We start from the raw sequence: 24,047 nt of genomic DNA, 5'->3' as shown, positions 1-24,047 counted from the left end.
TCTTAGACCGCCTTCGCAAGAACTAAATCCTCATTTACTAGATCTAGATCTCGAGCTTGATCGACAGATCGGGCCCGATTGTCGATCCTTTCTCTCCTTCGCTCCTATTTTACTCGACGTCGATTTCCATCTGTCCCCGCGGCGGTTAGTTCGCTCCTCGTAAATAGCAGACGCTTTTACGTTAATCGTCCTCTCAACCATAAGCGAAGAAGCAACTTCCAAGCAAGCAACAGTGTCCGTGTGAAACGTGTTAGACTATCGGGATGCAAATTTTCCCTGATATCAGCGAATGAGTTTGCTAATTTGGACGGTTATCCGCTAATACAAAATTCCAACGCCGCTACAGCGCTGGGCTGTTTTATTAACGAAAATAGAAAGGAGCCTCTGGTATCGTCGACATGCAACTAGCACTCTGTGTTAAACCAACCGATAACACAGCCACGAATTAAAGGAATACGTATGTGTTTTGTCTTTTGAACAGAGTAAAATAGAGTTACTTGAGTCAAGAGGGTTACTTGAGACAAGCAAGTAATTTGCTTTGTGATTCGTTAGATTCTGTTATAAAACAGACTGCTTACCTCTTTATTAGCGACGTGGTAAACAATGAAATATCTCGTATACATTTACATCTCGATGGCCATAGATTTCTACGATGATATATGTTCTACCCATCAAAAGGAAATAAATTCGTTCAATGTTAATATTCCCAATCGTAATTATCATTATCCAATAACGCGTATATATTACTTTATTTTTGGAAGTTTATTTTATTAGTGCTTCTATAGTACCTCCTCGCTGGCTTAAGTAACACTACCACAGAGTTATTCAAATCATTTCCGTTTTTTTCTTGTTGTGTCTAAAATATTTTTTCATTTTTTCATTATCATACTCGTATTAAAGTATTATTATCCTGTACAAAGATCAAGATTGAATTTTAAGACAACTCAAGTAACCTTATTTTATTATACCCTTAAATTCAATTAGAACTAAATTTCTTATTTGAATTTCATCCGTCTTGCAAATCGACCTCACTTTTTGATGTGGGTGGAGTTAGTTATGTTTCCGTTCACGGAACGTATCGTACATTTTATTACTGCTCTTTCCTTTATTACTCTCGCTAGCGGGCGTTTTGTTATACTCGTGTATCTATATAGTTTAACGAGAGAACTTGTTTGATTTGCTCCAATTAAGATTCAGTTTAAATCTTTGCGGAATTAATTGCACCGCAAATAACGCGCGGGTTTTCGGTCTGCATTTACCAAGAATGCTGAGAAGAACGCTTGCGGCAAATATGAGAACGCTGACACGCGATGAAAACTAAATACCTACCCGATGAAACGTTTCGAATTTCTACATATATCGGATATTTGTGTCTGCCGATGCATTTTTCACAAATTCGATATTGATTTTTCATTAATCAGTTTATTAGCAAAGCGAATAAAACAACTAAATAAATAAACATGTTTGATCAGGCCTGATTATAATCGGATCAATATCGACAAGTATTAAACGGGGCATAATTTTCAAAAAGAACTTGTTTACTCGCCGAGCGAACTAGAATACACTAAGAATCTATCCTATTTGTATGTTTTCCGTCGAAATTAATTCCCGTATTTGCAAGTATCTCGTTTAAATCAAAAATCAAAATATAAAATTCCAAGTCCTCAAAATTTCTCAAAAAGTATATTGAACTACTCGAACTATTCATTTAAATTTGCTATGGTTTTCACATAGTTTGTAAATCAACTATTTCCTTCTTTGTCATGTAAGAACAAATTTCTCAATCAAGGGCTCAATGTTGAAGAACATGTGGAAAAATCATGATAAGTTCATTTTTATTAATTCTTTTATTCCAATGTCTTACTGGTTAATCACTTACTGGTTGAGATAGTTACTTGATAATTTGTAAAATTTTTTAAACTATCAAAGATATATTTAAGATTATCTTGTTCGGTAATGTACGGAAATATATATCTAATTCAAACTCAATGACGATATATTATTAATGTAAGATTAATAGAGAATGTACTGAATTTTAAAAATCCTTTCCTGTAAAATTCGAAAAATGTGATTTATTAAATTTTTCCCCTGTGATCTTCAATTGGGGAAGGCGACTTTGGAGTTGAAAATTCATCGAGTACGTCGAGTTTCGAGTTCCCCATCCCTGTTGGCGCGTGATGGCGGGTCGAGTTCCGGTTCCACGGCCGTGGTACACGTATTATATACACGGGAAACGTGGTCGCTGTGCCAAGGCGCTCGGCCGACGACGCGACGCCACGCTGTCTGGCATACACGTTTCTCGGGCCTCGAGAGCTCTCTCACAACTCTCTCACGGTGAAATCATTTCGCGGTGCTCGTCGTTCCGCCCGAGGCTATGCGTGACACTTGTTTACCACGCAGCAGAGCAGAGCCGGGATAGCCAAAACGGAAGAGAGACCGCGACACTCATCCCATCGCGGAATCCGCGTCAGGGAAAGCTGAACCGTTTGCGCCTTTTTTCAAGCATTTCCAATTCACCTCGAACAGATTGAATGTAAATGGGAATTAACGAGACTCCGTCGTGACTCTTCCAACCGGCCATTATTTAATTTTCGCGCCGTTTTGGAGAGAAATTTCCTCGGGCCGCCTTGTTCAGCTAGAAATTAATCGCGCGAGCTGTGAATAGTGGCGTGTTTGATTCTGGAATGCTTGAATGGAGGCTCTGGTAGCTGGTCTAGGCGAGATTTTCCCGGCTGATATTTTAGGTTTATGTAATGGCTCTTGAAGTATAGGTTGGGGGGTAATGAACTATCGTTTCTTGCGAATTAATGCTTTAACGCTCGTGACACCTTGATGGATTGTTATTTAATTTCCTAAGAGGTCGCTAAATTTTAGGTAAATATTTTCTCTCTTTAGATTATTATTAAATTGCGATTTTTATTATATTAAAATTGCTAATGTAATCTTAAATGCAAATGAAAGTCTACAGTTTATAATTGTTACTCTATTTTATAAATATTTAGAAAATTATATCAGAAACTATCTTTTGAATAAATCTTCTATTTTTTATACCTAATAAGAAATTAAATACGTAAAATCTTCAGCTACGTAGTATTACACGAAGAGGGTTAATACAGGTAATGTCTTATTCCGTATGAAGAAATTTCCAAGGTCCTCCTTTTGATTTATATAAATGGAAAGTATTACATTGTTCGATTAAAGAATGTCTGACTTGTTATTCTCGATTGAGCGATCCTTCGATCTTACAAGACAGTTTTTAAAAATATCAGTCATAACGTCGAGCCAATAATTGTCGTACAACAGATGGAACAAGATAGGCTTTCCTTTATTAAGCAATCTTGAATTTTACATGTCAGTTTTCGAAGTAATGCCTCTGCGTGTTTGATTGAAACGTAGGATCTTCGACGTTCACTTTCGAGTGCAGTCAAGAAAGAGATAGAAAGATCAAGATTGTTATCCTTGTTTCCAAAGTACTAGTACGTGCATACAACCTCTCTAAACATCCAATATTGCGCAACGCGAACAAACCGACGCGAGGTAAACTTCGGAATTTTTCAACGCAGAATGCAATTAACACTCCCTGTTTTTTCCATTCTAATGAACGCAGACCACCACGTTGAAAAGACTACCTGCCACACCATTAAAATAGCGTGAAAAATTCCACCGTGAAATTGCTCAAACCACGTTGCAGTTCCTCGAATTCCACCGAAATACCGTCGAGATCGTTATCGAACCTTGAAATATCGGTGATTTCGTACACGCGGTCCTCTACACTTGCATACGACATTTACACACTACTCTATACTTGCATACGACACTTATACTCTAAGACGACTACTCTATATTCGCACATTAAATTTACACACAGAAGATACACACATTTACATTTACGCATTAAAAAAGTGGAACCAGAGCACACAGTTGTCTCACCTACTGAATATCGTAACAAATAATATACTTTTGACATTTCATATATTTACTATATACATTCTATGGATTTTTTAATGTACAAAAATCTGCAGTCAGTTACAAGCAATATTCGCATGAAAATTATAGAGTAGCCATTGAAGTTATAAAAGTTGCAAACATCATTCAGGCACTGTCTGCCAACGCATTTACTAGTGAGTACGTGCTTTTACATTCACATATTACTTCGTGCTCACATATTACGCTTACATACCACACCACTCTTCACTGGAAGGTCGCGCAGATGTAACGAACGGACGTCGTACGTTACCTGCCGGCAGGACAACCTGGAACGAATGCGAAAATCGTCGCGGCGAGTTACTTAACCGAGCACCACGATCGCGACTCGATAAAATCCCGCTCGTACGAAACGAGCACGCTTATCGGTACATAGCGCGCAACACGGGGATCGCGATAGCGAAAACGATAGTCTAACAGTGAGGTAGCACCTGCGGGAAATCACATCAGACCGGGACCGATAAACCGTAGAGGTCAGCCGTTGTGCTCGATAAAACGTCGATCGATTGCGTCCTAGCGAATCGCCAATAAGTCGACAACTTTATTCGACATCGGTTATCGGGGCCAACGATGCCAGCTTCTTTTAAATGTTCTTCTAAATGTGTACTTATACATTTTAACGCGACTCCATTGTTAGTCTCCAGCTTGGAGTTGAAGAGCTATACAATACAGATCGCTTAAATTCCAATAAATCCAGGATCCGGATTATAATCTTCACGGAAATGGTAATGATTTTGTTCTAAAAATATAAAACTAGTCTCGTCACAAAGGAGAATTTAAAAGGCAGATCTATCGAGAACAAGCGACAAAGATATAATATTTTTCACTTACTCCCATCGTGTCTATTCACTTTGTTAATAGTAGACTGCGGACGTTAATGCAAATTTGGATGTTTGGATATATTATTAAAAATATAGAACCTATAGAACATAGAATCCATATACTTTGCTTTAGATATTTTGGATATTTTCGTATATTACATTCATTCTATATATTGTTATATATTTAGATTTTTCATAAATACATAAACAGCCGCTTAGATTTGGATTACATGTAGCTTTGAAATGAGTTCCGAAGAATTTAAAATATTTATTACACCGCGTATTTATCCTCCTACGATGAATGAACTTATGGAAGTAAATCATACGTTTCTTGAAAATTGAATGGTGTACCTACTCGTATAGTAAAATTAAGAAATTAATAAAAAGCGAAGTTGATCAGTTTTGCTTATGCGAGGTTCACATAGCAGAAATCGTAGATTGGCAACTGAAACTGCTGTCGGTGTTGGTGTTTGGATCAGCGTGAGATTGGTAAGACGCCGAGAAATATCGTGTGACTTGTTGCGTGTACGTGTCAAACGGTCGAAAGGATATAACAGGTTTAACTTAATTTCGTGAAAATATCGCATTGGCTTATCTGAGTGTGCCAGCGGCATTCTTGATGCCCGTGGTGCCTGCACCGATTGCACGGTATTAAAACGGTGGCCGAGCAAACGGTTCTCTCCCGTGGTCGGGTTGATTTAAGTAAAACCACATATCGCGGTCTTCATCTCGGTGTGACTTACGCTAATTGGCTTCTGAACGGTCCGATGGAAATTTATGGTAATACGCCGGCTCGCCCGCGAGCACGCTAACGATACCACACGGTTCTATATTCTGTTGCTGCTCTCGCACGCCAAGTGTCATCGTCGGCTCGACCGCCTGTACGAAGGATGCCCAACTGCGTACAGAGAACGTCATCCCTGATAACCGTACTGCAGCTAAATAAAGCAGAGATATGATAGGCTCAGTGGTAAGTGGTCGCGAAAACTTGAACGTATTACACGCCTCTGTTTGCGAAGATCTGCCTCTGTTTCGTTTGGAATCTTATCGGTGGATATGTTATAGACTTGGGATTTTAGAGATTTGAGTATAATATGACAATAATGTAAGGAACTAAATTATTCGTACTTCGATGCAATTTGACTAATCAGTCTGCTAGTAGTTACATTAATACAGTTTTGTTCCCTAAATCTTGGTGAATTTGGACATATTCAGCGTACTGTACCTCTATATGGTCGACTGTTGTGTTGGAATTATAGATTTAAAAAAACATATTTTCATTACATTCTATTTACATAACAACCAAGCTTGTCGTTTCAAAAGCTTGCCTAAAAAGTAAAGGATCATATACGAAGACCCGTTGTACCTTTGACAGTCGATCAGCGAGGCTTTCTCCAAAGAAAGAACTCAAACAGACAACATTTCTCGAACTCGAATACCCGTGACACGATATCGTAAACGATGATTGTGAACAAGAAACGCGACGTGGAGAAAACGACCCTCTCATCTTGACACGAAAACATCGATCAACCGATTGTCAACTACGAATCCAACGTGTTAAAACGAACTCTACAAAACCAATATCTGAAACGTATACACTGATCGTAACAAGATAAAACGAACAGAAGGCAACTTAACGTAAAGTAGGCGAAGAATATTTTCAAGTTCAACGACCTGAGAAAAACTGGTGGCGGAAAATTGGCGCCGGAAACATCGGTGAACGATCGAATTATGTATGACGTGAAAAGATAATTTAAATTTCCAACCGTGTGAAGTCCCGTGGTCGCGTTGCGTACAGGTGCGAACTTGTGCAACGGACTACTAAAAACTAGATCCAACGAGCTGCGTCCCCGCGGATCGTTATAACGGTCTGCCATAGAAATGCGTATATATGTCCTCACGCGAACGCGGGACATTTATATCACGTTAATGACCGTTTCCAGCCGGACAATATGTCACATCGTGGCAAGAACATGTTATAGCTCCAGTTAGCTACCTACTTTTGACGAGGTTCGTCTCGAAAATTTCGAGTAACGAGCGAACCAAGAAGCTTTCCAATGGAAAAACGACGCAAGACGAAAAATGAAACGCTTTCAACGGTTCCTGTCGAACTCGGGTTCGTTTAATCGGGTGTTTAATCGGGTGTTATAATCAAGCTAAAAAAGTTTCGAACATACGATAAGCGTGCACTCGTTCGCACGAAACGCGTTCGCAATTAGAGGAAGAACGTATAATTACTAGGAAAGCGATCCTGATCGAGATGATGATTGGTTCGATCTGGGAAATCGGAAATTATTTCCTGCTACGATTTCATTTTTTTAAGTAAGACGAGAGTTGTTGAATTTCCAGGAAAGGAAGTGGATCTTGTAAGGGGATAATTTTGTTGGATATTCATGGCGTTAATTTTATGATCGACGATCTGTCGATAATTATACGACGAACTGTGTCAAATTTCCTGTAGATAATTATTTATTTAATAAGCTATCTTGATGTATCCTCCGTGGAAAGTTGGACTCCAGAACGAATTTATTACGATGGGAATAAGATAAGTATTTTTTATTTCTTTGGGAAAAATAATATATGTATAATATGTATTTATACGTAGCAAGTGGGTATCAAGGCTGACTGTTTGTGAAAGGATTTTATTCGAAAGGAGTATTTATTCATGGAATCTTTTAAATTGAAAAAGAATTGTGAGTTAAAGAAGAAACAAGCAATCAAAAGACCTAAAACAACAAACCTGTCTTCATAAACGTTCCACCTCTACAACAAAATTGTTAGCAAATCAAAAGTTACATCTTCAGACACTATTTAAGGTTATCATACATTTGAAAACAATCAACATAACCATCATCCTTTGAATTCTCTGATCGCGTTGAATCGATTTCCATTTACCTAAACACGAAGGATTAACTGGGTAGATGGTGAGATCTATAACTCCAGAGAAATGATCCGCAAAAGCGGCGCCTTATGTCGAGGACGAAAGCTCGGTTGAGAGGAAGCGGAGAGAGGAATGAGGCGGTTCTCTGTCGTGGTCGGTCCTCGAGGCAGGTTGACAGGCGCAACAGCAGCCGACATTCCTTCGTCAATCGGGTAAACCGGTTGCCATAAATTCGCGCGAACGAACGCGACTGTCCTGTGGCCCGTTTCAGCATTTTCTGCCGGCGATACCAGTATCCGCTTGCCTGAGTACTTTTTCTCCTAGTACGGCGGGGACGCTGTTTCTCGATCCGAGACGCGTGAACGTCGATCGCCGGAATAAATCGCGCGCCACCGCAAAAACCGTATTATTTTGCAACAAGTTCGCCACAGGCTTGTTGATTGCACGTTGAAATAACCTCCTTTTCGTTCTTTTTTCTTTGTTTCTATCTGTTTTATTCTCGATAAAATTTCCGCCCGGGTGAATTAGCTCGAAGTTTTTAACGATTTATAGACTGTACCGGTGCATGGTGAAATATTGACTCGAAGTTGCGTCACGTGTTAGAATATTTTTCATCAAAATTTCGTTCAAACGTTGTTACCGACGGTAGTAGTGATAGCTTTGTGTCGAAGAGTCGTTTCGTTTTTCGATTTCAGTATGTGAGAGATCTGACGAGTTTCCATTAATCTGTGTCGTCGGAAAAGCGGTGAAACACTCAATCTTCGTATTTTTTTCTCCAGTGCTAATTGGACTTTTTCCCGACAGATGAATATTCATCGACAATTTATTAGCACGCAAAAATCGAACTTTTCCAGGTCGAAACTCGGTTCTCTATGTTTCACATATGTGTCCAATGCGCGTTTTTTTCCACTCTGATTCTGATGGACAAAAAGTTCGCGCATCTGTTGTCGCTTCCTCGTTTGGAACGGAAATTTGTTAAGCCACTGCTACCGTACCGGAAACGCCAAAACGGTACTAGTTTATGGAGTGCTCCGAATAAAACTTGTACGAGCACGTTTATGGCATATATCGTTCATTTTCATCCTTTGGTGTAGCAGAATTTTTATATTTATTGTCTGATATACCTTTCGTAATGATTTATCAAATTTCATATATTTTATACAATGGAGAAACAGCTACAAGATTTCTAGATCATTCTAGATCACATGATTCACTGATTTCAAAATTTATCTAATCCATCGAATAAAACGAAGTGCTATACGAAACGATATATAATACTAATAATTGTTTTATTGTTCGTTGTCAAACATTTTGTTCATTGTTTTATTGAAAAATTACTTTTCTATAGTTGTATAATTTTTCACGGTATGTATATTAAATAGAAGTTGCATTGTTATCAACACTATTCCATTTACATCAGGGAACAGGTGCCATGTACGAGCACCTTGAAACGATAAAGATTTGCTATGCTCCAATTCACCTATATAAAAACTAACAGTAAATTACCTCATCCTGGCTCTATTATCCACATTCTTCCATTTATCACGAAAATTGTTCCAAATAGGCATTGTAGATTCAGATACAGATGTAGAGATTATCAAATTCTCTCCGGTAACTACCTTGTCTATATACTAAATTCACATCTTCCGCCATCCATTCCATTTTTTGCTTACGCTATCAATTCAAAATTCTCTTACCAGAGACTACAACCAGTTCACCGACGTACTCAAGGAAAAAAGAATCGTTCCCACATTGCTATTTTCACGGTCGGCTGCTTCCTCAAACAGACGTGAAACGGTTATTTAAAAAGAATTGGAAAAGAACGTAGAAACTTTAAACTGGCGCTCTCATCACTACGGAACGTCGCGGAGCGGATTTCATCACGCTCTAGTATGCAGCAGGCGTGCATTTGCGCAATCGAACGCGGCTGGTGCAGGTGCAACTGGCAGCCGTGCCGCGCAGTCTGCCAGCCACGACTTTCAGCAGGGTCTCGCGTGTACCGAACCAGTTTCCAGCTTTTACGCGGCAACGACAACGATCACCGTGACTGTCATCGTCGTCGTCCACCTCCTCGTCATCCCTGTCGCTCGAAACGCGGCTACACGTCCGCAATTATTGCTCCTGCACCTTGGCGAGGATGTAACGTAGAAAACTAGAGACGTATTGGTACAAAGTGGAGCGAGAGGGGGCAAATGAGAAAGGCAGTAACTGCATAGAATGCCTTTTATAACGAACCACTCTGCTCGGTAATTAACTGTTCGCCAATTAATGAGTCCACGAAGTCTTCGTCTTGTTTCCGTGGTTATACACAGAAAGGGAAGAGGTATGTGTGTGTGTGGAATGAATATCGTGGTCTCATTTTGCAGAAAAGGTTTCTTCAAATGAATAAACGATTGTGAATATTTGTGGTTAATAAAGATGTAGTTTAGAGGGGCTTATTTTAGAGTTAAATTTTTAATCTATCTACTAGATTATTTATTAAGTATATTAGAAACTTTTGTAATTATGGAATTTGAATCTAGTCGAGACACTTAATACTTATACATGCAAACGCGATATAATTCATTTTTAGTAGAAATTACATGACACGTAAAAAAATTGATACGTCCAAAAGATCAACAGTTTTAACGACGAGTTAACAGGTTAAATGGTCCTATGTGTTCGCTAAATCGCACACTTTGCATAAATTAAAGATTCTATTTCATATTTGTATTATGCTATTTTTTGTATGAGATATTTAATAGTGAGACATTTAACAGTTCTACATTTGCTTGTGAAATTTGGAAAGAGAGATTTATTATAGTTTAACATAAATTAAGATACGATAGATGATTAAGATAAGAGAGACGTTAAATAGTAAAGTTCCGAGATTATTCCTAGATTTTGTACTGGATATGGTTAAATCGATTTGAAGAAAAATATGTAGTCGCGATTAAAACTGGTTCTCTTAATTGAATATAGGACGCCAGCGGGCGTTACTTTATGGATATTGGAAAGTGAAATTGAAATTTTCTTCTAACTTAACAGTTAGTTAAATTAATTTTACGGCCGTATTATCGTTTTGTATGTATTGGAGAAGTACTGAATACCTAGCTAGCTTCATTACCTTCCATTAATGTCACCATTTACAAATCTTAATCTTTATATTAATTTAATTATGTAGATTTTCATTTATTAATCCAAACATATCTACACAAAATGTAAATCTTCCTACTTTCACTTGCGATTCATCTTGTAGCCAAACGATCTTAATTAACTCTTCTATCTATGAATTTCATCTTCAACCTATTTATATACAAACGTAACGTGCGGACAAGTATCTTACATGACGTACACTACCAAATTGGAAACTGTTGGGAACAGTTGAATAAAAACCTTATAAAATTAATTCAGAAATGACTTGCAGTATGACACAGCGATATGTATTCGTTGTTTAACAAAAGAAAAGATAAGAAAACACGATAAGCAAAATTAAACAAAATAAAAAATTGTTTAAAAACATTGTTAGAAGAAGTAAGTAAAAGTTCTATGATCACAATTTCATTATAGTAAATTTCGAGTCAATAATAAAATTAATAGGAGATTCGGTGGAGATGGTTTGGAACAAGCGTGTAGTAATTACAAGTGTTATATAGTAGAAACAAGCAAAAACGTCAGTGCTCGACTGAACCTCGCCTTTCCGCACCTGTCGCGCAAGAAAAGGTCAACGGCGTCGCGTTCAGAAAACACCAAGAGCCCAGCATTGCTTTCTGAAATCCATCGAATTCCATCTGGCTGTGAAACGAGGTAAAGGAAAGCGCGGGGTTAAAGGTTCCCCAAGTGTGTGCGCGTCTCGGAGTCGACGATCTACTTCTGCGTTTCCAGGAGTCGAGCCCGGGCGAACCGTCAAATTACTTTCGAGGAACGAAACCCCGTAAAGTGGGACGCTATACGACGTCCACGAGTTCGATAACACAACCGTAAATCGAGTCTCAATCGTTTCCTGTTCGATCGGTAATTACCGCCAACCATCGATTCGCTCGACACGCGACGAATCGCCATTCTCTGGTTTCGATCAAAACGGACGATCTCGCTGGCCAACGTTTACAGGGTTGAAAATCGAAGAAACGAAAGGCGCACTTTCTGACAGCGAAAGTACCCGATTCTACTCCAGTATACTCGAACAAGCGCGTACACATGGCCTGGCATGCCTCGGAAAGTGGACGATTGTCTGATAAAATTTGAAAGGAGGTTTCTTTTCGTAATTTGTGAAAAAGGAGCAGGTTTCGTGTGGAAAAATGGGCTGACTCGATATCGTGACTGATTGGGACAAACTCGGAGTGATTGCAAGAAATTATAATTGCATCGGATATTGGTATTATTCGTGGATTTAGAATTTATTTAGTTATTCAGATTCTTAGAATGAATTTTAGACTTGAATTTGGACAATAAATCTGCGATCTACTTTTATTTATACAGCATTTCTCCTGTGTTTTATGAATTTACATGACTAAGCATGAAATTGTGTTCTTATTATACTGTCCAAAATTAAATATTGTGTGTACAAAGTTGTCATGTTTTGTGCTTATCTAACTGATCTTAATGTCTTCCATAATACAATGAGGAAAAGGTATAGTTCCATCTAAAAAATTCAAGATGATCCTACCTTCACTATGAAAGGAGAAAGTATATTTGAAATGTTCTTTATCGCTACTTTTCTCTGAACACAGATAAATCTTCAGGAATAATTTTGTTTTTCCTATCTAGACTGTCACCAGTGATTGAAAAATGGACACCCTTCACTTCCATCCAAATCCTGATTGACAAATATTTCAAGACCGAGCCCTCTTCCGCAACATCATGACACAAATATTAATTTCCAGATCCTTTCTCTTTTTTCATCAACGATGATCGAAACGATTCCCAGAAGGAATCGAGGCGAAATAACTGGACATCGTCTCTAACTTTCTCTCCGGGTTGAATCCTGGCGATCGGTTGCGCGCCTATTAATTTTGACAATCGAAAAGTCGGAGTCTCGACCTTGCACTCGTGGCCAAGGAAAGCCCTACTAGGTGAAAGCAAGCAGATGAGGCGTGGACACGTGGAAACGATCATCCACCGGAACCGTACGCCTTGCGAAAGCAAAAGTCGAAGCCCGTGCTATCGACGTCGTTCTCGTGAAACGTCTCGCGAAACGAGCGTTCCTTACGAAATGGCTGATTAGACGATAGACTCGTGGCGTGTAACGTTGTCCGCGTTTCAATGAAATGACGCGACGCGACGCTTCGTACATGTTGTGAACAGTCTGAGGAAGCTACCTGTGGCGTCATGGTCGAAAGTAAAACGTCGTGTACTTAGCTAGGCACGTGTCTTTCGATGAGCGAAGATAAGAATATCGTATGAGAGATTTTAGTAAACTTTATTTATTACGTACAGTGATGAATCTCGCAGGTTTAGAAGAAATTTGTGAATGTATTTAAAAAATTAGTTTTTATTTGTTATGTTTATTTTATTTTATTTGTCATCTAGAATAATTCGAGTTATTTATGCTTGTATTTGGAAAGCTGACAAATTTTGCGTAAAATTTCTAAAAAAGATACTTTAAAATTTGAAGGTAGTATCGTAAAGTTACTACATTTTTATATAAATTTCAAAATTAGAAAATTAAATATTTAAATAATAGCAAGCATAAGGAGGCATGGATCTAGAATTTCATGTTATGCGAAACATGATAAATAATCAATCACATGATAATATGGAACAATAGCTGATGTAAATAGATCAAATGAATAATAGCATAAAACGTGATTAAAAGCTTCTATCCCATCGTGGAACATAATTCATCGCGAAATTTTGCTTTTAAGTAATTTTTAAAGTCGCGTTTAATTAATGTTTCGTGATAAATATAACGTCAAGGTTGATTTTTGTCGATCCTGTAGCTAATAGCTGTTTGCGGATACCTTGAACATGTTCGTTCGTCCGTGAAAAGTTTGCTTTTCAATGAAAATTACGATCGACCGAATTTGCAGAGTAATCATGGCGAATGATAGTGGTGAATTCTCAGGGTCTAAAGTGGATCGATAGGCTACGTTCGAAAATCGGGTCAATGCAACGATAAAACGTGAATAGAATACTCGCCGTAATATCCAATTCCAATTTGAAACAAATATTTTGCGAAATAATATTGAAGCACTAAAAGCCAGCAACCAGTACGTAACTACTACTTACTTTATACTTAAATATAGCTAGTATAAACTGCATAAGATAACCTATCGGGCATAATAACATGAAATCTTCTTCTTAGAGTTTAATTTAGCTTCTGAGTATTAGTACATTTAGGTCATATAACTTATTTTTAAGGAATCTTATAACTTTTAATATACCTAACTAGTTATCAAGAATATCACTCATCAATGTCTTTTTATTAGCAATTTCTTCTTCACTCGTATGCGATACAGCACAGGTTACCTTATCTTACGATCTTATATGTCACAAGAAGAAAGTTGAAATATACATAATTTATATCTGAAAATCTTAGAATTAAGAACTTTATTATAGATATAATCTGCCTTGAATGCATCTTAACCGTAATCTATGTCAGTGTTGTCGTCTTGTACGAGTTATTGTTATAGGAAAAAAGCCTTTAGAATGAGAGCGAGAGATCCAATGTGAGTTCTCTCATTCCCCGTCTCATTGTACAAACGACGAAAATGATTTATGATAATAGAAAAAGCCTACTTTACGCGCGAGCCATATTTGAACATGTCCGATCCATACTATAAATTAATATAATTTAATGTTATAAGATTTAAGCTCTTTCGTACAATAATTTAGTAATGAATTAAGTTCTAAATTTACATCGAATAACCCAAAAAACTGACTCATAATTCGAAAATACACTTATGTAAGACTCCATTTATTTTATTATCACGCTTATTACTCTTATGCAAGTCAAATTAATCAAATTAATATTACTGGTTACTTGGTAAATTTCGCCAATTACATTAATTCAATTGTGCAAGAGGATCACAAGGCGACCATACTTATAAATAGTCACACATCTGATCTTCGACGTACGGCTCAAAAATCATAACGGTTATGATTGATCCTCTCATACATACGTGTCACGTGTTGCAATTGTCAGCAAAAAATGGCAACGATATCGAATGATTTCGTATGCCACGACGGTTAATACCATAAATGTGCGAACGTGCTTTCTCTCCATCTAGGGAGGCATGTTCGAAAAATATTCCCTGGTACAGGCGCTTTTTTTCTCTCTCTTTCTCTCTCTTTCGCGTTTTGTGGTTGCACGGTTTCTGTACTTGTCGGTCGCTTTATACGAGACCTCGCGACATTTTCTATTTATTAAATACAGAGCGCGCATAACGCAGTGTCCACTCGCTTCCGGTGAGAGCACTGACACTTGTTGCAGCTGCACGCGTGTCTACGCACGTGTGAGCTCGCGCTAATAGCGGGTAAAATGCGCGCCCGTGCACCGTTTATGGGCATGAAAGTCCTCGATCTCCGTGAACGCGACGATCTATCGATCCTTCGGGCGCGTACGTCGACAACCGTTGAAGAAAGCTCTATTATTTATCTAGCTGATTTTTCGTAACAATAGAATCGTGGTTGTTTTATTATTTTAGCAAATTGTTTGTTTCAGCATTAAGTAGTTGGAAATACTGCGTAGCATTCGGCTGAAAAATTTTGTAATGCAGGAAGCATGAAATATTCAAATTAATTTGGAACCTAGCTCTACGTTTCAATTCCTTTTTACTATACTCAACTTAAAAAAATCTCAAAAAGTTCTATGCTAGTTATCAACGTTCTTAGTATATTACATAACCGCTCACTAAATTAAAAGTTTGAAATGTTGTTTAATAAAGATAGAAAATCAGAAGAGAAGGTGAAATTTCATTCCAAAATATATGACGATCTAATATTGTTTTACTGTACGAATTGCAAATGTTAACAGGCAAAAAATTGCCTGGAGGAGTCGGGAGAAAAATCGCACGATATAAAAACAATTTATGAGATGAAATCTCGGATAGACGGTTCCCATTGATTTATCGATTCGCACCGTCATGTTACGGAGATAGAGATTACGCGTATCGATACGTACATAAGGTATTCTCGCGTATGTTTGAATGAAAATAAAAGAGACAGAGGAAGAAAAAAAAAAGGAACAGCAATCGCGATTATTCGCAATGAATTCAATCGGACTCTGCGTTCCTTTCTTTTGTACGATTGTTACGAGGGGCGCGTGAATGGATCCGAGTAATTTCTCTCTTGAGATCGCACGAATTGATCCTCGTGATCTTAATCGACCGGCCCCGGCGTATAATTGATTTAAGCTCACAACGAAACGCTTTTAACTCTGATTTGCGAGGCGAACGCTCGTAGTGCGTCGTCTCATTGTATAATTTTGGAACACTTCCTGCTTGAACGACGGAGGCTGAACAATAAAATTTCTTTAAGATTGATCTTTATGAGTTCCGTGACACCACGCGGACGATTCCCGCCCTCGACCCGCGTCAGTTTTGAATTTAACGAGGCATGTACATTTCGCGCCATATAGTTCGATTAAACGACGGGAATAAAAAGGTGTTCCACGCGAGAAGTTAAAAATGTCAAACACTGCTGGCGTTGGTCTCTCGATTCAATTTCTTCGATTATTCTTCCATTTCACTCTTCGCGATAATTGTACACATCACACGTGCGACTGCTTTTTATGAAAGTTTATGAACACGCTAGATTGGAGGTAATCGTGGTGTTAAACGAAATTGTTTTAGCAATGGTGATAAAATTGGTGAGAGTTACTTGGGGGAAACGCAAAGAATGATTACGAAATGGAGCGATTTGAACCCTCCCGTTGGGCATTAACTTTTATTTAGCAGTGAATGTTATTTTTGATAACACTATCAGTTACTAATAAGTACATCGGTTTTTTCTCAATCTTAATGTCTTTTCGCTATCCTAACGAACCGGAAATCAATTACGAAAAATAAGATTTTACGAAACGATCCTAATGGAAAATTCGAATGCCACTCTCGTACGACCACCATAAGGACGTCGTTCCACCATGCCTGGCAGCACTTTCCACGGTAATTAACTCTGGTCTTATCCTGGTCACGTGACGATTGTTAGTTGTTATTCCATTCGTATGTTCGTCCTCAGCAAATCGTAAGAATAGCACGAGACGGCCAAGAGCCTCGCATAACAATGACCATACACGATGGAAACGTGTCATAACTCGTTGAATTCCGATAGCTCGAGCCTGCAATTAGTCGACGGAGAAAGAGATTCGAGATAACGAAGTGTATTTCGATGTCATCGCCACTTGGCGAAACACGGACGATGGAATGACGAAATGACATTTGTGACCCTGGAATTTTACTCGAAGCAAATTGGAAAATGTCGAAGATAGAATTAGTCGACGTCGTCACTGCACTGTCTTGAAGGTTTATTTGGTATTTCAATATTTTTATATTCGTCGCCATGAGGTTCAGCAATGATCGATAGAAAATTTTTTGTTTCGATCTTAAGATTGCATGATATGTAATTACTTGCATGTTTCAAAATAATGATTGCATTAAACAATAGCAGAAAATTTCAATACTAACCATAAAAATAAGTTATGCTTCTCATAGTTCAATCTGTAAATTCTATTTTGTGTAGGATTTAATCGACGTGAATGGAATGTTGGCTGAAATACGATCGACGGTAAATGTATTAATTAAGGCTTAGAGTGTTGTTCGTATGGCTGGATACCGCTAGAAAATTAAATTTGTTTTTGTTAATGATTTTCAAGGGGACAGAATAAATCCTAAATCTTATTCAGCTCTACTAAAACATTTCCTTAACTTCTAAGAATGAAAGCACGAAAATGATTTCTAAATTTCACTCAAGCGTACTATAATTTTCCACTTTATTTTAAAATAATTTTCTAATAAAATTAGTAGATACATAGAGTGCCTCGAAATTTTCGTAATTCGTAATTTCATGAGAAAATTCATCGAATTTTAAATCACGTTTCAGAAATGATTCTTTCTTCGGTTCCTTTATATTTCATTTCACAGAGTATGAATTTTAATATATATGAGGTTTATCATGAGGATCGCATGTCTACAAGATTCAACAGAAGATACAGCGTGGAAACTAAGATACCTGAGTTCCTGTAGAGATCCTAAGATCCATCATCAAAAAGATAACAAAACAAAAATTCTATTGTGGTGTGAACGTATTCTACTCACAAAATTCTACCTACTAAAAATTCAACAACCAGTTACTTCGACTAATATGTAAAATAATGATTCGAGAAGTAACTCTTGCTTAAACGAATTTACTTTAGGTAATCTCAGATCAACGTCAAATATTGGACATTCCTGTGGCTCTTGTGGCTCTTGACATATCAAGAGATTACTCAGGTGACGTGCAATGTACGCCTTAGATGACGAATCCTTTCGGAAGCCGAGCGACAAAGCGACTTTCCCAAAAATTTGAGGAACGAATCAGCGTTCAAACAGATAATCTGACCATACTACGGAAGTTGAAGAAGGGACGTGATCCTTGAAAGGACCGCACCCGAGAAACCGTGGGATTCTAAGAAGCATTTAGGTGGAGGAACCCTTGTCGCGGCAAGCCCCGACTCCATCCTGATATTCCTGATCTAGACTGGTATTTCCGCCTATGGAGATCCTCTCCTTTCGGATAGCTAAAAGCTCAAAAGGGTCTACTTGAAAATGAGCAATGAGTTTCTTTCAAAAAATATTCAGAAACCAGGAACGACACGATAGAAATAATACAATGCAAATGATATATCAGAAAATACAATCAAACTGACTTTTGGTTGTAACTTTCCTTTTAATTTATTCGAGGCCTTAAAGAGAGTTGTGTGTTTTATTTATTTTATATCACAATGTTTTGAGAAAGATTTAATTGTTTCCTTCAGTCAAGGGATATACAAAAAATATTGTCCTTTTAAAATTATAAATTATTAGAGACTACTTACGCTTTTGCTGTGACTAGTGCTGTGCGTGTGATGCGTGTCGATTTTCATATTGGCACACCGATTAAGTGCGTGCAATCGTCGAAATAGACTTTGTAGGGAATCAGCCTCGAGGAAGGGATGGTCCTTGGCTACGCCAGAAACGTCTATTGGGAACTGGTAATCTGGAACAAACAGGAAACAAGCGTTTCATTTATCTGCACCACTTAAGCAGTCGGCATCAAGATTTTAAAAATTTACTTATTAAAAATGGAACTCTTCTTTTACCAACTGCGAAGTTACACATTTCCTTCTGTTATTTCCTCTTTTAGAAAGAAAAGAAAATACTTGAGTTTTAAATGAAAAAGAAAATGTTATAGTGTCAAAACATGTGTTCAGAATATTATTAAAAAATGAAACTTATCTTGAACCCTGACAATAATGCATATTTTAATTAATTTGAAAATGGTAAAATATACAATATCAAAATTCTAAAAAGAAAAAAGAATATTGTATCGAAATCGAGCAAGAAATGTTTTCAAAACGTCATTAAAGAACTAAATGTTCTTCGAGCCTTTTAACAAAATAACATACTTCACCAAAACCCGTTTATCAACTAACAATCCGCTTAGTCCGCACATCTCTATCGATAAACCAGTACCGATCATTCTTCGTGTACGAAGTCTAATTGAAATAATGGCTAGTAAAATCAATTAAAACAGGGCGCGTGCGTTCCTACCGTTCTTCGTTTCTAATTGAATTTAAACGAGCGCTACCGCGCCCGGAAAAATAGAGGAGCAGGGATGCCAAGGCACCGACAATGGCTGTGACCAGGATTTTATGGGCCCATCGAGTTTACGAGGAGATTAATGCCTGCGGGCTAAGTGGACACTGACCAAGCCCATTCAAGATCTTCGTTTGTGCAAGTTCATGCATTTACGTGCTTGAAAGTCGATCGTCCTCTTCCCGTATCAACGACACCACCATGATACATGAATTTCGATTATTTGATTAATGAACTCCATGTAAATTCTATACCGCAGGGGACACGTCTGTCCAACTTCCTACTCGGATTAGAACCTAATTTGCTTCTAATGGCGCGATTGTATCGTTCGATGATGCTCGAGATAAATGAGCATAGTTATTGTTACAAAAGCTTAAAATTGCAAAATGGATGTGTTTTCTTATTAAGGTATAGAGCGTCTTAAAAAGATGCTTTGAAAAAATACATATTCCAATTATTGCGATTATTAAGTATTACAAATATCGCCTTATCTATATCTCTTTATTTTCAAAAATCTTGTTTTCAATATTACTACTAATATCTTTAATATTATTTACGTTGTTCTGCATATATGAAAGACTAATTTGTTTGCAAAGAGTTAATAATAGCCTTTGGTATAATTCTTATAATTCCCCTATATTCTACAAAAAAAGAGGAATTTTTCTATTTCAAAACGATATTCAATTGCAGAGGAAATTTACAGTCCACAAAGAGGTATGTTTCCAAAAATGAAAAAATTAATTCTTCAAAGAAAACCTAGCGATCGCTATCGATACTACGGGTTTTCAGTTAGCGCGTAAACGAAACAATCGCGATGTCTGATGTGGGTAAGGATTCGAGGAAACGTAAGATATATGGGTACCCGCAAAGGTGGAGAGGATCGCCATAAAGAATCGCAGACTGGGAGAAACGAGGGGAAAAAAGGACACAAAGGGGACTTTCGTGGAATTCTTTTTTGACTCGCAACAACTTCGGAGTTGACTCGCGAAACATCAATACGTTTCGCCAGACCGTTATTTTATCCCTTATCGACTTTCACTTGAAAATTTCGTGCAGTTTCGCAGATGACATTATTCTTGGCCGTTTTCGTCGCGGTCATCCGTCTCTGTCTCCTTTTGTTCGCAAAACACCCCGTTGCAAAACACCATGAATACGTGATCGTGGATGCCCCGTTGAAACTTCGGATGGCCTCCATCGCGGCTTGCGCAATGTCGACCCAGATCTCTTGAACCAGATCTCAGATCTATGATCTCAGAACGAGGGACCACGGATTGATCGAGACGATCTATTAACGTCCGCGGTAACGTTCATTCGATCGTAATAAACCGTTTTTTCTTTCGTTTCTTTCTCTCTGCGTATTTTTCTACGAAATAAGAAGAATTACCTTTCATCGAAGGAAATTTTTTCTCAAGGCACGAACAGTTCGAAGTTACGAAACCGAAACTGTCGATACGGAGAAGAGACGTGCCGGTACGCTATGAGATTTCATACGAGTGAAAAATGACTGATCCAGGTAGTAGAAAGATTTAAATGAATTTGCTACTTCTGACTGGGAACACAGTGTGAAGGATTCTAAGAAATATGAAAAATGGACGGTATGTCGGATTCGGAATCTTGTTGGTAAATTAAACGCGAGAGATTTCGAGAAATAACAAGGAGAAATCTGAGAAACTTTTTCTTCTACCGTCTACTGTTTATCATTTTCGTGTTGTATTTTGTACTTTCCAATTCTAACTATTTACTTTCTCATAAGTTCGTTATCTATTCAGTCAGATTACATTTGCATAAAAATAGAAAATGTTTAAAAGTATTATTATCGAATTATTTATATGGTTAATTTTAAGAGATCACATAATATAAGGAAGGAAGGTTCGCAAGATACGTTGTTATTTAAACGAACACCTGGATCTGTAATTATGTTCGGGGCGGCAATCAAAACATTAACTTCATTATTTGAAATTTAATAGAGTCCACTCTATCGTGTTTTACTATTCTGTCCTGTTCGCTTCATTTTATTACAATTATGACGTTGCTTGGCGTAACGGGACTTTCTCTATAAAAGTCCGATGCTTCTAATAGTAACGGACGCGCTTCGTGTACAGCGATTCCCTTTCGTGATTTAACGTTCCCCGCGATAATCAGGAAATTAAACTACGCCACGTGACGTAAACGAATTTACATATGCCCTGAAACCACTTTCGATGAACTCATTAATATGAAAACCCTTCTCGAGTTTAGTATCCACTTTCTCTGTGATAAATGATTCAACAGTTGGAACACCCTCTCAAACAGGAAAATATGATACGAAAGTGTTTTAATAAAAGGTATTACATAGAAATATTTCGTGTTAGTTATTTTTCGAGATAAGTAACTATTTTGAATAGTATTAGATTTTGCAGAGAATTGTCACAGCTTTTTTATGGTTTTGTTGCACATTATAATGAGTTTTATTCCACGGTATAAGAGTTTTCTATGTCTAGTTGGTTACTAGAGTTTTCTTGTTTCATATTACCTATTTATTAAATCACGCAAAAAGATGATGATCTATAGATGAGATTTGATGGATGAAGCAAAACCTCTTATCCTAAATTTCCAAGTTTCTTTCGTGCGATAAATGCAATTCACGTAGTTTTACATGCAAAGCAGTACGGATCTTTACTACATTTAATATCTTCTACATTCAACTAACTCAAATAATGTACATCATCTCAAAGCTAAATAAGTGAATCCATTCATAAATGGCATTAGAGATAAAAAATGAGAATAAATAATCAGAAATTCAATCTAGCTTCTCTAAATCTCGAATTCAGCACACTTTAAAAAGAACGTCCATTGCTTAAATCTCGATACTAAACAAAATTTCTAAAACACTCACATCGTTATAACCCTAAAAAACCAACTCTCAAGAGAGAAAGAGGAGAAAAAAAGGCTTTCAGTAGCCACTTTCTAATGAATAAATCAATCGATCTGGCCGTTAATAGTTTACAACGATTCAAGTTCCTAACGATTCGCGTACGAAAGAAAACGAGGCTGGCGCGGCTAGTGCAGTTTCGCGACGATTTTATATTTAATGAACACGTCGGCTCATTATCTGTGTTTCACGTGTGTCTACTTTTTCATCTGGCAGAGGTCTACGCTCTCGTGGTACATCGATACACAGACGATATTCTATTAAACCGGGACAAACGAGGCGCATCGCGGCGTCGTAATTATAATAAAATCGCGTTGCCCGATAACTCTTGCTCCACGATCGATAGATTAACGTTAACGATTGGCCGATTACGCTCTCGCTTCCTGGATGTACTAATTGCCGAGCGTTCCGCGAGGAAATCTTCGTTGCCAGCTGCGCCGTCCATCTCTGCTTCGCCTAACGTATTAATTAGCATCTGTGGGGACTGGATTTCACTCACTCGCCATCGTTATTAGCGTAATCAATAAATATTAACGGGACGAAGAGGATAATTGGAGTTAACAATTTTAAATAATCACCACGAGTTTAAATAAACGTGTATCTCTGCCTCATTTTCTCTCGATCGCGAAGACCATTGTCTTTTGGTTGAAAGGATTCTGCGAGGAAGAGAATATCAACGTAGATGATATCAAGTTGATAAGGTGTATCGAAGTGCATTCTTGTTCTTGCTCGAAATTGGAGGGATCCGAACGAAGAGAATTTAAGATTTAAGTTAGTGGTCTCGGTACTTTACATGGAATTTTAGTTGAATATTAATATTTTTCTTCGATAAGGCGCAGAACGTTCGTAGATGCAAAATATGCGCTGACAGCGCAGGGCTATTTTATGGAACATCGATAGGTATAAAGAGTTTTGTTAGTTTCGCGAAGTTTATGTTTGGTGTATGAATTATATCGTAAATAGTTTCAAGTAGTGGTAATGTTCTTGAGATATTTCAACTCCATCGAACTCATGCGAATCCCCTGTGTATATAAAACGAAGTAAGTGCGTTTCGTAATGGCGATTATAGGGAATGAAGTAAGCATCCTATTGACCGTGAGTTTGATTTCACTGATTGGATCGCAAATGCAAGTGAATGTAATGCTCGCATCAACGCGAACATTGCCGTAAAAATTCTTTTTTTTTTCTTTCCGAGCGTAAAACATTCTCTCGAGTCGAATTAAAAGCATCTGAACATAAAACGCCGATTTGCCAGGTGTGACAAACGTATCGCGTGTCTGCAAAGCCGATGCCTCGAAAGCACGCATCATCGTGATTTCCTGTTACTTTACGCAACGAAATGCTTCTCGTGATAATCATCGTACGAGCATCGATCACTTCGTAATGCGAATTTTTTTAGTTGATCGCGTCATTATATTATAAACGTGGTATTCCTGGAACGAGGCCCGCTTCTCTAAAAGGAAAAGAAATCGACTAGCATCGATTTCGTCGAGAATTCTATTCGCCCAACCACCACCAGATCCCTCAACTGGAATCAATGAATACGATATACGGAGCGACCATAAACGTGAATATGACGTCAATGCTGTCCACGCGTATTTTTCTCTTCGTTTGATCGTATCGTGAATCATTGATCGGTCGGTAAATCGACGCTATTGAAAGATCGTAACGTTAGTAACTTAATTAACTATCGATCCTCT

At 37.8% G+C, this 24,047-nt stretch overlaps 1 protein-coding gene across 4 annotated transcripts in view; it reads right to left on the bottom strand.

Annotated features, from left to right (window-relative positions):
• The window catches only part of cv-c (RhoGTPase activating protein), a 350,270-nt gene that overhangs the window by 13,303 nt on the left and 312,920 nt on the right, over positions 1-24,047 (bottom strand). For all 4 annotated transcript variants that reach the window (XM_069119364.1, XM_069119365.1, XM_069119368.1 and 1 more), the window contains one exon: positions 18,677-18,837. In XM_069119364.1, coding sequence (XP_068975465.1) covers positions 18,677-18,837 — 161 coding nt within the window. The remainder of the gene's footprint in view (positions 1-18,676; positions 18,838-24,047) is intronic.

This window comes from Bombus flavifrons, chromosome 8 (genome assembly GCF_040668555.2).
Source record: "Bombus flavifrons isolate JBK064 chromosome 8, iyBomFlav1_principal, whole genome shotgun sequence".
NCBI lineage: Eukaryota > Metazoa > Arthropoda > Insecta > Hymenoptera > Apidae > Bombus > Bombus flavifrons.
The sequence above is the reverse complement of the archived record's forward strand: the minus strand, read 5'-3'. Positions and strand labels throughout refer to the sequence as shown.